Source organism: Limulus polyphemus, unplaced genomic scaffold (genome assembly GCF_000517525.1).
Source record: "Limulus polyphemus unplaced genomic scaffold, Limulus_polyphemus-2.1.2 Scaffold1862, whole genome shotgun sequence".
Lineage (NCBI taxonomy): Eukaryota > Metazoa > Arthropoda > Merostomata > Xiphosura > Limulidae > Limulus > Limulus polyphemus.
Genome location: NW_013667472.1, coordinates 216,901 through 235,476, shown reverse-complemented (window position 1 = coordinate 235,476; position 18,576 = coordinate 216,901). Strand labels below are relative to the sequence as shown.

At 32.6% G+C, this 18,576-nt stretch overlaps 1 protein-coding gene across 1 annotated transcript in view; it reads left to right on the top strand.

The window, feature by feature from the left end:
- Positions 1 to 4,482: 4,482 nt before the first annotated feature.
- Positions 4,483 to 18,576, top strand: part of LOC106465188 (synaptotagmin-10-like) — a gene marked incomplete at its 5' end in the record, with an annotated part of 37,453 nt that continues 23,359 nt past the window's right edge. The window contains 4 exons of the mRNA XM_022393041.1: positions 4,483 to 4,851; positions 7,188 to 7,381; positions 8,811 to 8,915; positions 9,286 to 9,504. Of these exons, the coding sequence (XP_022248749.1) occupies positions 4,483 to 4,851; positions 7,188 to 7,381; positions 8,811 to 8,915; positions 9,286 to 9,504 (887 nt within the window). The remainder of the gene's footprint in view (positions 4,852 to 7,187; positions 7,382 to 8,810; positions 8,916 to 9,285; positions 9,505 to 18,576) is intronic.

The window sequence follows — 18,576 nt, the reverse complement described above, 5'->3', positions numbered from 1 at the left end:
GCATATATTATAGGAGAAGAAATGAATGGTCAGTGTCTCCATATTAAAGAATACTTTTTGATTATATTACCTCCTCGGATAGTCATGTGGCTTTGAACTCACTGATTCACAGAAATTGGTCACAACTATTTCATTCAAGCTTAGCAACACTCGGTACGCTTCTAGAATGTTATTTCCTCGTGCTTCAAATAGTGACAACAATAGTTGATGAGTTATTTACATATTACTCCAGAACATTTCAAAATTAGTAGGGAATCTTAAGAATTAAGAATAGACGTGTCCAGTGAGTATATTAAGTTGTCTTTTCGTGTTCATACCATCTATAAACATATTCTACAAGTTAAACAACTAGATAAGCTAGTTTCTTCAATACGTTACAATTCTGGGTTCTAACGGTGATTATTATGTTGATAAATATGAGAGCAGTAGCATTTACCTAGATAATTCATATCTGAGATTGTTGCCTCAGTCTCTGTAGATAGAAGCATTTGCCAACTGTAATATGCACTTAAAATTAATGAATATTATACTTTTTTTCTACGTGAGTGCTAAAATCTTTCTTTTATTAATGCCAGGCAAAGATTAAGCTCAGGAAGAGGAAGAAATGATATACAGAGCTATCTAAGATTAACCTACAACAAGGTTTACTTCCCACGTGTTCCTATTGAGAATTCGTGTAACTATTTGGTAGTTAAGATAAAGCCTCCCCAGGATATCCAAATCCTGTTGTTTACGTTATTGTTAATACTTTAACTTGTCATTTTCACTTGTCTCTGGTTCAAGCACAAAGCACGTGTTTACAAACGTCACGTGAACACGGTTGGAAACATATACCTCAGAAGGTTTGGCTTTATTGTTTTGTTACCAGGAATATCATTGAAAAACTTATTGTTTTTCATTGCTGACGTCTCTTTCCAAAACTTTACATGGGGAAAAAATACTATTTTTATGTCTCAGTCTAATTCACCAGTTTACAAAGGAACATGTGCTTTCATTCTGGCTGCCTTCCTAGCCCAAAAGTGTGGATTTTTCGTTATTAAATCCATCTGCAAGGTATAGAGACACAAGTAACCCACCCACACAGTAAGATCTCTAAACAATACATGCTATATTCTTTAGACAGAACCAAAGAAAACATTTTGTTCTTGTTTTTGTTAGAATAAAAGTCAACTGTTACATATTTTTTCATTTAAATAGCAACTTACCTACGCAGAAATATTGTTGTAATTTTCTGAAATATTATTTTCATTTTACCATTTAAATCTTGTAAAACAACTCGCCAGCTGGTGTTTTAACAGTGAAGAGCACGAGTCTAATAATTGCTCCATAACAATATATTCATTGTGTAATATAAAACTCAGTCATCTTATAACTGTATGCTCTTAAACCTAAGAGAAAGCTAAATGATGATAGCTAATAATTCGTAAAAATATTATATTACATTAATATGACTTATTATGCATTCGAGGCAGGAAAACTGAATATAAAAGGTGATGTAAAAATATTGCATCTAGCAATTTTTATTTGATATTACAAATTAAATTGCTTATACCATTAACTGAAACACGAATATCAGTAATGTAAATGCAAACATAAATTTCAAAGACTCTAATGTAAGTAGAGGTGCAACGTAGAGCACATTTTAATGGATATCAAACAGAAAATACGTTACAAAAGGTTCCGAATTTATTTTGTTACAATATATATATATTTAATTAGCTTGATGTTTTGCGTCATTTTCCGCCATTCTTCTTTAGAATGACCTGTCTCTGTTTTCAGAAAAGATTCTTTGAAATGGTTGTTTTCCTCTGAATTATTTTCATTTAAACATGATAGGATGCCATTCTTGAAACTTTATTTTTTTTAATTTTTAAAGTAGCCGTGTAACTGCATTATACAGAGGTTGAGTACATTATATTAAAACGCTTTTCGACGTTCCAGTCTAAGTTGTCGTGTCCATGCACCTTAACAATAGTCCTATGGCATAGTTTTCATTACTGAATGATCCCTTATAAGACTGTCGTATTCAAAGTACATCACTCCACCCTGCAGGCTTTCCCATTCACCATCTAGTATATGTAGGGGACGACGATTTAACAGCGCTCTTTTCAACAGTCTGAAAAGGGTTTTCGTGGAAGTAGCTTGTGTTACGTGACCTGTGTAATTTTTTCAGAGGAGATCCTCCTTGGTTATGTTGCGTAATGTTGCCTAAAACACATGGATGGCTTTTGTCACTGACCTTTGTAATCGTGGGTTCTCACCTTCTACAAGACCTCACACTTTGCTTACTAGGGTTGTGGTACGACTTGTTGAAGGTCCCTTACTGGACGGTCCTGGTGACACAAGTTGATTCTTATTCAATTGTTTACGAATGAAATAAGTACAAGGGATATTTCTGTCTTGTAAATCATAAATCCCAGATCTGAACACGTCTTTATGACCTGAGTGTATGAATAATATGCGTCAGAAAGGATTGCTAATTACACTACCCAAAAGCGATAAATTTTTGATAGCATCATGCATACAACCTACGAAAAGCCAAACAATATCAAATCTAGTTCATGTCGTTCAACCGCGACTTAATATCGAACTCTGGCTGTCACGTGATATGCTGATTTGCATATTCCAAACTGTTTTAATACAATGTGCTCAATCCTTTCTAAAATAAAGTGCTTCATAATTTGCCATTACTGATGATTTAATTAGACAGCCCAAAAATCGACTTATTAACTATGATTATAGTCAAAATAAAATGATAATAGCAACACAGTTTTTTCTTTTACAGTCAAAAAATTGACTTTTCTGTATATTGTTGACAAATATTTGCAGTATTGTTTTAGTAATTCACATTTTCGTTTTCTTACATGCTAGGCTTTAGTCTTAACCTTTTTAAAGCTATATTGAGGACTAACTTCACTTTATAAGAATGATATTCCAGGTCCTGCTCTTCCCTTGGGATCATTTTGTCTCTCATCGATCATGATCAGTCTGATAGTCATGATCATGTGCTATTGCCCAATACCACAATTTCTACGCTGAAAGTCAACGAGGTCAATTTTAGACCACACATCTTGACAAATTTTCTACAAATTCACCATTGTTCGTGAATGTCGGCTCCAGATGTAATGCTAAATCAAACTAAACACGAAAGTACATTGTAGTTGCATAGGACTTGACAGGTCGAATGGGATTTCTGTTGTGAGTTTTTATCTTGTGAGCTTTTATCAACTTCAAATCCTTGCTTAATATATTCTTTACGGTACCAGGAGATATGCCCAGCTTTTCCACACTAGTTCTTTAGGTCAGAAGGTTATTTTCACTAGTTTTCACTTTATAGATCATGAGAGTATTGTTCCTATTTTGAAATTTCATGTCGTTTAACTATACATTGTTTAACAATATTATTTTACAAATGTATTTTCATCTAAGAGGTTGTTACATAACCCTTTCTCGGAAGAGGTGGCATTGCTCTGTTAACTGGCCTAGAGCTCTGTTGAATGGCCTAAAATCCACCTAAACTAAACATTTTGTCTATGGCAGCACCGCTCCCACTTTCGGCGACACAGCGCTACAGTTACTTTTATTGTCCTTATAATTAGCCAATTCCCCCTCTAAAGTAGGATTAACCCTCTGTAATTTCTATCTTTCCTTTAACCTTAAGAGAACAGCAACTTTTTAGATATAAATTAAACTATGTAACTAAAGGCAAGACTTGCAAAAATAACCAGAAACATGTGAACTACATGTTTCATTCTCTGTATCAATATTATCATCTCGGCGCGTCTCGGTGGCTGTGTTTCAATCGATCCAAGAACAACCCTAAGACGTCAATAAATCTTTGATTTGTCACATCTTATTTTTTTTTCTACACGTTTAAGTCCGCCTTTAAATTTTCTGAGTGTAACAAATACTTTGAAACGTTCCTCAGTCTTTACGGCCTTTTCTAAAACAGATAATTTTCACTGCCCCTCGTTTTTGCAATTAAATTGGATTTTTTTTACTTCTTTTGAAATCTTCAGATACTTTTTTATGTTTGTTTGTTTGTAATTAAGCACAAAGCTACACAATGAGCTATCTGTACTCTGCCCACCACGAGTATCGAAACCCGGATTCTAGCGTTTTAAGTCCGCAGACATACCGCTGTACCACTGTTTTTTTTATGTATAGAAAACAAATTTCCTAGCGTTCCCCAGTGACTCAGTGGTAAGTTTACATACTTACAACGCTAAAATACAGGGTCCCATCCTCCCGTAGTGAACAGAGCGCATTTAGCCTATTATGCTGCTTTGCGCTAAAATAATCACAAACTTTGCATGGTTTCTAATCTTTAATATCCGTTGATTTAAATGTTTAATAACAATCTAAACTATTAAGTTCTTCATATATATATCTTCGTTTGTTTTGTTTGTTATTGTTATTTTTAATGATATCGCTCGGTAACAAGTTTCAAAAACCCAGTGTTTTCTCTTCTTCTTTTGACAGATGCCGGATACATTGTTGTGCCCGAGTTTATTGCTGCTGTTGTGATCTTGGCTGTAGCTGTAGTGGGCGTAATGACCTATTTCGGCTATCGTTGGTTGATATCAATCTTTCAGCCAAACCATTCCGTCGGCGATGGTAGCGCCACCCTAGTGTCAAATTCAGTACAGTCACAAGAGTCCAAAAATGGTCATTCACCGAAAATAAGTTACAGTTTACCTGATATCAAAGAAGAAATGAAGAAAGAAGTTCAGTGTAAGAAAATCGTTCTTCCTCCTCGTCAAACCACCTTGCCGATCGTACCAACTCGTCATCAGACCTTCCAAAGACAACTCTCTCACCGTCTGGATATTTATGATGTTCCATTTGAAAGTAAGGTTTCATTAATTTTTCTACTTTTTTTCTCTTTGTACTAAGTTTTAATTTCTATTCTTTTATAAAAAAAATCAAACAAATACGTGCTCTAACTAATCAAAAAGCTAGACTGTTTTATCTAACGCATTTTGAATTCATACACAATTGGAGTTGGAATCATATAATAAGCAAAAAAGCTATAGAATTAAGTGATGGCGTATTTAAAGAATTAAGAATTGATCATAACACATCCATTAACAATTATTATTTTTTCAGACTTCAATTGTATTGTAAGGAGAGTTTTAAACGTGAATCACATAGTCGAAGTGTTTGTAATGGTGTTTTTGTTTTGTTTTGCAAATAAATAAATCATAATCTCGTAAACTTGTCAAAACAAATATAAGGTTTAAATCATTGGATTTTAAAGATCCTTAAAGTATCAAACTTTTTCATTGTCAACCATTGAAAATACTGAAATAAAACAAAACAATGAGCTATTTTTTAGAGACTAACCAAAAACGATATGTCATACTTCCACCGTATTAAAATGAATAATTATAATTACTGGGTGAATAGAATGTGCAAGTAATTATGTGAAAAACTATCCCAATCCCGAAACTTTTCTAGGTCAGAATGATTCGATTAATCTTCAGCACCCTGGGATATTGGTAAGTGCATAACAGAAGTCTATTTTATGTTTTAAGAAGTTCTTCCAATACGGCATGAAACAAAAATAACGTTCAATAAAGAGAATTTCAACATGTTTTTATTATAAAAAACCTGTAGAAATAAAATGCCAGGAGCTTTTACGTTATTTCCGAATCAAACAAATGGGTGTTTCTTTTTCAAGATACTGGTTACTTTCGATGTAATGTTTCTATATTTTACTGTTAATAAGATAATCTTTGTGATTCTTTTTTTTTTCTTGTGTCTAATGTTTCCATCTAAAAACTAAGATTTTTTTATACTTCTGCAGTCTGGACAAAAAAACCACTGCCTAACGTTTCACGAGTCACGCGTCAAGGTCGAATGGTTTATTTCAAACAGGGGGATTAGGTTGTCCAACAGTCTTTCATCCTTCTTAGAAAGGTAACATGATACAAATACAAATAGGTTGGGACGTTTGTAGATATCGCCAGTCAGTTGTGTTAAAGTCCATTTCTCAGTACCCTAACTGATATGAGGGGCAGGCATGATATCGTCATCATAATCTCAGGTCGTTTCTTGCTGTTTTGTCCTTTTATTTGAATACTCTTGATCTATGTATTTGTTTATGTAAGATCTGGTAATCCTGAGATATACTTTTTCTTGTCGATATATGTTATAAAATAGTTATTTTCGTATTAACTATAAATCAAAGTGCGAGCGACTTAAGTAATGTCCTTTATTGGTGAAATTATTAATGTAATTTTTTTACATTTAACAAATTCTTGGCAGAAGAAACGATGCTATGAAATTTTTCTAAATACACAGTGAAAATAAATATAGTTGAACTTAATGGTTAAAATACATTTAGAATGTTATCGTAGCTTAACCATTCTACCGTATAAATTATTTACGTATTTCATACTCTATAAAGATATCCCTTAAAATTAAATACGGACAATGGTTTTGATTTTGAACTTATTTAATGTTATATTTGCTGCTAAAAATGTCACGTAAATTAATTTTGTGAAAAGATATGTATCCTTTCATTACTGATTTAGTCTTCAGACAATTTTAACAATCAAGGGAATATTCTTCAAATTAAAAGATCGTTATAATATTTTCACCATAACAAGTAAAAAGCTTGTTTATGACATTATCTCTAAACTACAACAAACTATTAAAGTTTTCGAATACTTGAATGACAAATGAAATATGCTCGTTTATCTTTTTTTTAAATACGAAGTAACGAATACAATGGTTAAATATAAAAATGATTCCACACGAAATAAGGAAATTTACATATTTAAAACACGAAAATAAACAAATAATTGTTAAAATAATTCACATGCAAACAAATAGTTGTATAGGAGCACAACATGCAAACCAATAGTTGTATAGGAACACAACATGCAAACAAATAGTTGTATAGGAACACAACATGCAAACAAATAGTTGTATAGGAGCACAACATGCAAACAAATAGTTGTATAGGAGCACAACATGCAAACCAATAGTTGTATAGGAGCACAACATGCAAACAAATAGTTGTATAGGAGCACAACATACAAACAAATAGTTGTATAGGAGCACAACATGCAAACAAATAGTTGTATTGGAGCACAACATGCAAACAAATAGTTGTATAAGAGCACAACATGTTTGTCCGTCTTTTCAGAGAACAACGTAAAAAGTTATTATTATTTTAGTCTGTAACAAACCACCACGTGAAGCGTCATCTGTAGGTGAAATTAAGCCAGAGCTCTACAAGGATGAGCTGTTGAGGGAAGCTTCCGTGGAAAGTAGAAGTACATCGGATGACAACTTAGACCTTGGAACACCTTGCGGTAAAATCCACTTCACCCTCAAGTACGATGAAGACATAGAAGGATTGATTGTCAGAGTAAGAGGACTATTATTGTCGTATAAGTTACATCGGGTTTTTTGTCGTATATGTTACATCGGGTTTTTTTGTCGTATAAGTTACATCGGGTTTTTTATAGCAATACGATTATAATATTTATGAATTATAAAAATTGTAATACATTTATTGTAATGTTAAAAGTGACATATGCAATAAAAAAAAACTAGATTGTATCACTCTAGAATGCTTTATGCGATGATTTTATTGGAATTAATAAAGCGGCTCAAGTGTTTTTATACATTTGCGTTTAGCAAAATCAAAGAAATAAGATAGCTACATTTTAGGCATAAAGAAGCATTCCTATATGCTTTAAGAAAGAACAGTTTTATAGTCTATAATGGCTAAAATGATAAATATGATAGACTAAGTTAAATAATAATGAAAATAATTGACAATCTGGTAGTAAAGGCATGATAAAAGAAATGTACAATTCATAGACAAAGAAGGATCAAAGAAATATAGAATCTTAGAGTAAAAGAATGAACGAACTAATGCAGAATTAGGTGATAGGAAATATGAATGAAATGCAAAATCCAAATAATAAAAAGAAATTATCATAGTAGAAATCAACCAAACACATGCTGAATACCAGAAAAGCGTTCTGTCGTATCAACACCATTAAAACGTTGTTAAATGTCTACTTAAAGATTTTCGTATATTCTTTTTTTTTCTAATTTTCTATTTTCCATTTGAACAAGCGCACGAGCAAGTCGCCATTTAGCTGAGACTTATTAAATAAAGTACTTAGACAGTGGGATTTTTCTCTTCGTCCCAATACTGAATCAATGAAGCAACGTCGTCCAAGTATTGTTAATCAAACTGATTATCGTATTTTTCGGAATATAAGACGCACCCTTATTTTGAAGACAAAGTTTTGGGGAAAAAAAGCTACAGTCGCATTTGAAAGATTTTTATTGAACAAAAATTCAATTTGATACTTTAAAAATTAGTATATATTGTTCTAAACACAAAATACCTCAAAACATCAAAATAAGAAAATACCGTAAATCAAAAAAAGTTTACTGTTATTTAGTTTGGTTCAAAACCTACAAAATCTTCATTGCTTTCACTGTAATTTATTTTTTTATTATTTAGGGAGCATTATAAATAGTTATGTTTTTAAAAGAAAAAAATACTATTGTTATAAATAACACACTCAATTGAACTAAGCTATGCATGCCTATTTAAATATATTTACACATGGCTTATATATATCGTATATATACATATATATTATTCATACCTTCGTTGTATAGGACGCAAGCAGATTTTGACATCAAATTTTGGGGTAAAAAAGTGCGTCTTATACACCGAAAAATACGGTATAATATTGCTCTAGTGTATCAGGATAAAGTTTAGTGTAGTAAATACATCATATCTTTTATGTATATCCTTGTATGTTTTGTAGATATTGCAAGCCAGAGATCTCCCAGTGAAAGATCTCACCGGATCTTCTGATCCTTACATAAAAGTTTACCTACAGCCGGACCGTAAGAAAAAATTTCAAACACGGGTAAGTAGGTTTCATTTAGTCTTATTTGATTAGCGGGCAATATTTTTTCACCCTTAAGTTTAGAAATTGAGTGTTTGATTTGTTGATATTTTTTCGGTTTGATTTTCTATATAAAACTAACAAGATATCAGTATGTTACGAGTTGATATAGCTCTGCATTCACTACTGTAAAAGATCAATATTCAATATTTTATCTTCAACCTCACGTGAAGCTAGACTAGAAACAGTGCACATAATGACAACTACTAGACACGAGAAAACCGGTTTATTTCATTTATTTAATTGATTTTAAGTTCATAAAGTCGAATATAAAATCAGCGTTTAACAGATTACGTCATACTTTATTAATTGAAGCTATTAATTATTATAGGTCCACCGAAAAAACGTAAATCCAGTCTTTAATGAAACCTTTGTTTTCGGCATCAGTTACGAACAACTGAAGACTCATACGTTACAGTTTTCTGTATATGACTTCGACCGATTCTCCAAGCATGATTTAATTGGGCAAGTTCTTGTCAGCGAACTGGATGAACTGTGTGACGTCATGTATGAAATGGAGTACATCATGGACATATTGTGTATACCTCAGGTAAGTTTCAAAGTATTGGACTTAAAAACAAATTGTATGTTTTCCTTTTAATAGGGTCTGAAAAGTTCCAGTTATGTGTTATAATTCTTTACTACGACTTGCATCGTTATTGTTTACCTTCGTAAGTCCAAATATCAACCATTGTTGTCACGTGCACTCGCATTCTCTATTAAGTTTTTAAAAAATTCAAATCGTAACATCTCGCAACAATATATGTCAGAGCCATTCTATTTCCACAAATCATAAAATATACGATTAAAACGCAATAAAAAGCTGTCAGTTATTTCAGGATAAAAAATGTATGACATTTCTTCTTTTTTTTAATATTTAGCAATTTCTCGTTTCTCTTTCTTACAGACGATTTACAGTCCTTTCAAGGCCATGAATTTACACACAAAGTTTTTCTGGCCTGGTTATCTATTCTGTTCTCTGATTTGTGTATTCTTTATCTACTTTAAATATGTGTGATACTAAAACTAGAGTAAATTCGTAACTCAAAGACAATTTCTGTTTGTTTAATATCAGAGAACGATTTTATATAGAACTATATTTTCTGAATGACGTGTTATCGCACGTTAAGTTTGAATTGTTTCGCTCAATTACTGGACCGAATGTGGCCCAGTCATTAGTGTGACGGACTGTGCATCTGTGGGCCCGTGGAGCGAGTCCCATTATCGCAAAAGCAAAAAAGCACTCCGCACTTTGTGACTATAGTTGTGTTGTAAGGATGGCGGATAAATCCCAGTATTCCTTCAAACAAGAGTAAGAACGTAAGCAAAGTATATTTGATTTTTAATTAAATACATTCATTAACAGGTTGATTTTTAGCTTCGCTCTAAATAAGTAGCTTGCACTGATCAGATGCTAATATTAATAAACCAAGGTATCAATAATGGTAGAGTAGATTCTTTGTGACTGTTGGTTTATCCTTACAATTGTGATTTTAATTAATATAAACAATGCACATATAAAACACAATTATTTATTATTACAAAATAAAGATATTTTGCCTGTCATATTTGTTATGAACATTAAGAAGCACAATGAAAGTTGACAAGAGGATAGTATATTTGTGTGTGTACTGTATCTAGAAAACACGTTCCAATAACACGTGGTACATATCAACTTTAAATTGAAGTTTGATTTAAATGAAACAATATCAATCAATACGCACACACACACACACACACACACATATATATATATATATATATACTATGCATAAGGTAAATATACAACATAATATACAAGATGATTATAGATGTTCATATCCAGTGATTCTTTTACACTGTATTAGATTAATTCGGTCTCATCACATAAAATAGAGCAGTTATAGTTAATGGCATGTTATGTTATACATGATAAAGTGCAGTTTGTGTTTTCTTCTGCAAGATTGTGTTCATTGAAACGACGTTTTAATTTACGAATTATCTAATTGACATAGACTTTGTTGTATTCACACTTTATTTTATAAATTCCGATTTTGTCCAAAGTTCGTTAATGGTTAATACAACATTTCAATAGAGCTCGTAAAATGAACTTATCTCACGACACTCTTAACCGTTTACATAAAAAAGAAAAATAAAGTTATTTGCCTACCTTATTTCCCTAAGATCTGAAACCGAATAGAAAGGTTTTTATAGATATATTAACTACCAAATAAAGAAAAAAAGACTACCAACAGATATACTGGATATGCTCCAGTATTAACGAGGGTCTTCTCTAAAATAAGTATATATATATATAGCTGGAAAGATTAAAACTATGTATAACGTTTCTAAGGGTTTTCATGAATGTAGAAAAAGACTGGAATTACAAATTAATTCTCTTAATTTCTTACTAAATTGTAGAGACGTTGGTTTAATTCCGAAGTGTATTTCTGCGAAAATGGTTGAGGAAGTTTCCCAACGTATTATATAGAACAATAAGAAATATTATAAAACAGAAACGAAACTACATATCTCAATTAGAAAATGAAGTTTATAATTTACTTACTAAAGAAGCGGGTAAATCTCCGCATGTGTTATGGCCTTATTTATAAAACAAATGTTAAGTTTTTAGTGAAAAGGATTTCGTGGAACACAAAGAAAAACTACGTAAGAAATTTGATACCCTATCTGAGTCGCAGGTTACTTTTGGGACTACGGATATTAATAAGAACGATGGTTCTACTTCCAGCAGTTATAAATATATCTGAAGATCAAATAACTGAGTACCAATTAAAATGATTAAGCAAAGTATTAAATTTTTCTATAAATAAACTTGTTCGCAACAATGAAGAGAATTTAATCCCACTCATTAAATTTGACTTAAAGAGGCGTTTTCCCTTCTCTGTTGCCTCCCCCAGTAGCACATCGGTATGTCTGAGGACTTACAACGCTAGAATCCGGGTTTCGATACCCGTGGTGGTCAAAGCACAGATAGCCCATTGTGTAGCTTTGTGCTTAATTACAAACAAACAAACCCTTCTCTACGGTTAAAATAAAATCTTGTTAAAAAGTTTAGAAAAAACGACCTTTACACTCCAGATATATAAAATAATTCTTTTTTTAATCAACGTTTTGCCTTTGCGGCTTCATCAGGGTTAATATACACAACTGTTTGATATTAGAATATTCGTTAAAAGACAATAAAATAAAATATCTGGATTCAAGCCTCGTCATCATCAGTTATACTAATAGTAAATGTAAGCTTACAAAAGACGAAATGCTTGAACTTAAGTTTCTCAGATATGATAAAGACACTGTTATAACCAAAGTTGATAAAGGTAATCGCATTATCATCTTAAATATGAGCCATTATAATGAAGGAATTAAAATTTTGTTACTAAATGGTTCATATAAGCTGTTAACTAAGAATTCCACTACGACTTGTTATGAAAAGTTAGGAACACTTTAAAATATTGTATTACTTTAACCCTTAACCATGCTTCTAAATTATTACTATCTAATTTCGTTCCTCCGCGGGTTTATGCACTATCTAAAATACATAAAGAAAATATCCTTTAACAAACGATTGTTTCTGGTGTTTATTCTTCATTAGATCTCGTTGCTCAATTCATAGCCGATAAATTAAAAAAAATATATATTTCTAAAATTTACAACATAAACATCGGATTAAAAATTGATCACACATTGTTAATCACATCCAGTCTTTAAAACAATCCAGTAATGATTTTATGGTTTATTTGGATATTGTATCTGTATTCACTTCAGTACCTGTAAATGAAGGCCATTAACTGTTTGGAGACAGGTTAATTAAGAATAACATTTCTCAACTTAAAATTAGCGATATAGTACCTGTAAATGAAGGCTATTAACTGTTTGGAGACAGGTTAATTAGCGATATAGTACCTGTAAATGAAGTTCATTAACTGTTTGGAGACAGGTTAATTATGAATAACATTTTTCAACTTAAAATTAGCGATATAGTAAAGTTGGTGACAATCTGTATTATGTTTCTTTTTTTCCAAGTAAATACGTTCTATTATCACGTTAAAGGTAATCCTTTAACGTGATAATAGGTACTCCTTTAACGTTCTATTCTCACGTTAAAGTATTACCTATTAGATCTCCTCTATGTACACTACTTTGCGACATTTTCATGGAATATTTTGAAACCACTCTTCTTCCCTAGCTGTCACCATACGTTGGTAGATAAATTTATTAACAAAATAACTCGTAAAACGAACTTGTCTAATCTTACGACACTGTTTATAAAAAAGAAAGAAAGATAAAGTTATTTACCTACCATATAGATACAAGAACTGACAAATCGCTTATATGCCTCTTAATAAAATTTGTAGCGTTCTTTCTTCATTAAAAGATAATATGTTTGGACAAAAACGGAATATATAAAATAACATGTGAGCGTAATAGTCTACATAGATTAGACAATTCGTAAACTAAATTGTCGTTTGAATGAACACAAACTTGCAGTAACAAAAATTACACTTTATCATGTGTATCAGAACAAGCAATTAACTTTAAGCACCGTATCCTATGAGATGAGACCCAGTTAATGTGTTCTCTGAGTAATTACACTCAGCTGAATGTAAGGGAATCGCTGGAAATGAACAGTGAGAATGTTCTTTAGATAAAGACGGAAGTCCAGGAATTTCTGTCTTCCAATCATAGTTGGATTAACATTGTACAGGGTGTCCCAGAAGTATGGACCCATAGTAAAAAATAGACATTATACTCTTAAAGTTAAACAAACACATTTCTGGTGTCAGTTATACATATTTCAGGAAAGAAAATATCCTGATGGCACAGTATACCAAGAATTTATATGTGTATGGCTGTTAATGGCATGCAGTTTGAATAATAAATAAGAATAAATTATGTATTTTACCTACGGGTCCAGACTTCTGGGACACCCTGTATAAACATGTATACCTTTTTATATATATTGTACTGGAAATGTTTGTTTTTTTCCATAGAATTCTAGATAGACAGCATTTTACAAAGGTTCACCGTCCGCAAAACACTCATGGCTCTTTTAACTATTAATAATCAACAAGGTCCAAACAGATAAAAAGTGCCGACACTGTGGTACCCCACCATTCATGTTCAGAATAACGATAATGCCCAGTGTGTCAAACCTCGGCCAGTTCATCAAGAGCGACCAATAAGTATCAGGATTCATCACTCCATGTGATGGTATTCCACCCATATTCAACGCCCATGACATCTTGTACTTTGCCCATTTTGAAATGGTGGCCATATAGAAGTCCGGATGTTCGCAGGTGAACAGTTCAAGTATGATTGTCGTGGGGAACTGCAGTGTGGTTGCTTGTTTGTTTGTTTGACGTTAAGCACAAAGCTACACAATGGGTTATCTGTGCTCTGCCCACCACGAGTATCGAAACCCGGTTTCTTGCACTGTAAGTCCACAGACATGCCGCTGTGCCACTGGGGGGCCAGGGTAGTTGCATTGCGAATCTTTGACGTTTCTAAGTTCCTATGAAAGTCAAGAGATTTGGAATAAATATGAGAAATTGCGGAGAATTTGGTCAGCAAACCAAAGTGTTGTACAGAAAGATGATTCTCTCTGCCACAAAACACGCACGGCTCGTGAATGATTTCAAAGTGATAATATCAGTTTCTTGGAATATACTTTCCAGAGCCTAGATCTTAACCTTGTACGCTTGTGACCATATAGATGATATAATAAAAACCAGTTTTTCAAATAATAAAACGCTGCCAAAATATCTTTACAAGGTATGTGTGTTATTGTAAGTCAACCATAAATCCATGGCTACTTTGTTTGTGTCTGCCATAGAACAAACTGCCGCCTACATATTGATTGCTCAGGTTGTATCCAGAACAACACGTGTATCCAGACGGAAATCTTTCTGCATAACTTCAGACTTCCTGTCTTTTAACTTCATTTTAAAATGCCCGGTATGGCCAGGTGGTTAGGGCGCTCGACTCGCAATTTGAGGGTTGCGGGTTCGAATTCCCGTCACACCAAACATACTTTCAGCCGTAGGGGCGTTATAATGTGATGGTCAATCCCACTATTCGTTGGTAAAAGAGTAGCCCAAGAGTTGGCGGTGGATGGTGATGACTAGCTGCCTTTCCTCTAGTCTTCCACTGCTAAATTAGGCACGGCTAGCGCAGATAGCCCTCGTGTAGCTTTGCGCGAAATTCAAAACAAACAAACAATCATTTTAAAGTAAAACTATCCAACAGCTCAGCAATGATAACTGTATTGATTTATCCTGCACATTTTTATAACGTTTGTGATAAATCATCAAAAATAATGATGTAATTAAAACTTGCGTATCTCCATCATAGGTAAATATCATATTGATATGCAAATAATTTTCATCTGTAGGCTTATTTGTTTGTAGCTAAGCACTAAGCTACACAATGGGCTATCTGTGCTCTGCCCACCACGAGTATCGAAACCCGGTTTCTAGAGGTATTTATCAATCGGGAAATAAAGTCTAACTTTGAGGGTTTTTTTTTCTTTCTCAACAAATTGGTTCAATGATTCCCTCTACTGATTCAACTCTATGACTTTTTGTGTTTCATGAAAGTTTGACGATTGCAAAACTGGAACCGAAATTAAACTATCAAAATTCGGCGAAACCATTTCTACTCAAAGTGAAAACTGCTCATTCACACCAGAAAACTTCATAATAAAAGTGTAATAATATGCTATTTTAAGAATTACTTAGGTGAGCACTTACCAAAAGAAACATTTACCAAGTGATGGGTGGATGAGCACACATTTCAATATCAAATACTTTTTTGTATAGGCCGTGTGTTGTGTAAACATAAACGTGCTGGGCTGTAAACCCAGGGATTTGTCATTCGTGACTCGTTACCATAAAAATACCCTCCGCACTTTGTGGCCGTTGGTGTGCTATAAGTGATGATCAAGTCCCACTATTCGATCAGTAGTGCAAGTGTTGTTGTTGGATACTGTTGGCCTGCAGCCTTCCCTCTACAGTCTCGCAGTTTAAAATATTGGGCAGTTGGTGTGCTATAAGTGATGATCAAGTCCCACTATTCGATCAGTAGTGCAAATGTTGTTGTTGGATACTGTTGGTCTGCAGCCTTCCCTCTACAGTCTCGCAGTTTAAAATATTGGACAGTTGGTGTGCTATAAGTGATGATCATGTCCCACTATTCGATCATTAGTGCAAGTGTTGCTTTTGGATACTGTTGGCCTGCAGCCTTCCCTCTACAGTCTCGCAGTTTAAAATATTGGACAGTTATGTATAGATAACCCTTTACGAGAACTTCTAAAAAAAAATTGTATATCTATTACTTCATTTAAAAAAATCTATAAATGCCAAATATATCTATAAAAAAGCAATAAAACTATCTTTTCAGTATATTTTGAAATTCTTAAAACAAGCACATCCAATAAAAACTTTTCATCAATGTCAAATCGCCAATTGAAGTTGATGCTTCGTAGCTTTTTATCCTCGAAACACACACTATTTTTCTTTTTCTACAAATTTTGCTTCTAAAGTAAATGGTATTGATTGAACGAAAGTTTTGAGGCTTCGATAAAACAAGAAAATAACAAAAATCTTTATATTTGTTGAGTTTATTTCTTGTATACACTTTATAACTTTTATAACAACGAAATATGGAGGCGACGGATCGTGTTTGTAATCGTGTGAAACAAGATTAAGCGTTGAAAATGTGCTTTCGTTTCCATGCTTGGCTAAACACTAATCTTGTTTGTTTTATGATTTAAAACTTAAAGAAACTGGGTAAAGAAGCAAATTATCGAATAACTATGTTCCTAAAAACTAACAATTAAATACAGAGTTGTTTTGTTCTTTCAAGTAGAATAACAGGATTCACAACGATCTTGAACTGAAAGCAGGTTAATGTTGTTAGTTACAGTTTAAGTTGTAACTTGTAATGAAGATAATCGTAGCCGATTTTAGATTAGTTTATGCTCTTCTAAATAGCTAAAGGAGGTTTTAAAATTCATGTACATGTTCACTGTTAGTTATCATTGAAATTCAATTTGTACAGTTAATACTGAACACTAACTACTTCCAGTTACTTTATGAATGAGCCTTACTGTAAGCACTTCGTGAAGTGTTTGTAAGACCTGCATCCAAAATATAACTGAATAATTGGGTTGTTATAGACTGTTTGTTAGTTTGTTTGCTCTTAAGCGCATAGCTACACAATCAGATATTTACACTCAACTCAGTGCGATTATCGAAACAAGAGTTTTAGCTATATAATCACTCAAAAATTCTGTGGAACCAATCGGGGAGTTGTTATAGACCAAATTATTAAGTTAGGTTTAGTTACAAATCCAATGTTTTTCTAACATTACAATATTTGAATACTATTTGATTCAACTTAGCTTGTTCGTTTATGGTTTCTTCATTATTATTATCCTAGAAATCTTTTTCTCCGTTTCTTGACTCAGCAGTTTGATTATTATATTTATTCCTATAATTAACGAACCAAAACGCAAAGCATTTTCTCAGTTTCACAGTCATTTATTGTTTGTACTGATTTTTATTTCATTGTTATGGCTCAATATTATGTGTAATATATGTAAGGAGATTAGTTATTACTACAATGAATGAATACAAAATTATAGATAACTCTGAAAGACATGTTTCTAAATTTTTCCACTTGTTAATACTAAAATTTTGGGTGGGTTCACTTGGATTATTATGTATAAAGAAAATTGCAAAGTCCAGTTCATTTAACGATAACGAAAGGAATTTTAGTTTTTTGACTATTAGTTCTGCAAGACACGTTAATTGATGTTCACTGATAGATCTAAGTTTACTGTATATGATAATACAAGAATTTCACTCACTTGATTATTCTTTTGTATTCCCATTTCTTCATCAAAATACAAACTCAATAATCATAGCATTGAACTAACTAGCTGGATAACAAACTTTGTAACTCAGCTTAATACAGGTTTTAAAATGCTCATTGATCTAAAACTTTACAGAGAATGTCAGACAGTAAGCCATACGCGCATCCTATACGACAAACCACCCTCTGACCAAACAACAATACATAAATCTAAATTAAAACAATAACCTACCGCTGTTTATAAGGCATTAACTATATATGGTAAATCGAGTAAAATATAATTATTTCAATATAATTTATTTCAATCAACATATTGTATAACTGCTAGGCTTAAGTTAAAATGCCTTATTCATGGATAATGATTTAGTATTATTATTACTGAGATTTAAGTTATGAAGTACAAAATTAATTTATTGGAATATCATTGATAAACGATCGATATAAGAGTAAAAATGACAATTTAAAAACTAGAATAAAATTGTAACCACTTGTAAACAAGGAGTTTTTCTAACTTAGTACTTTTAGATAACTAAGCTCTGCTGAGATCCTAGGTTAGAAACAAACTGTTTCATGGAATTTTTAACAAAACAATGATGCATTAGTATTAGGTCATCAAGAAATTAATGTCGCTTTTTTGGATGAAAAAATCCGAACAACTTATATATCAAAACAAAACATTTACTAAATGAAACAGTCTCCATTCTTGTCGATCATGCTTTTCCATCTTACAATCAGGTTGTTAATGCCC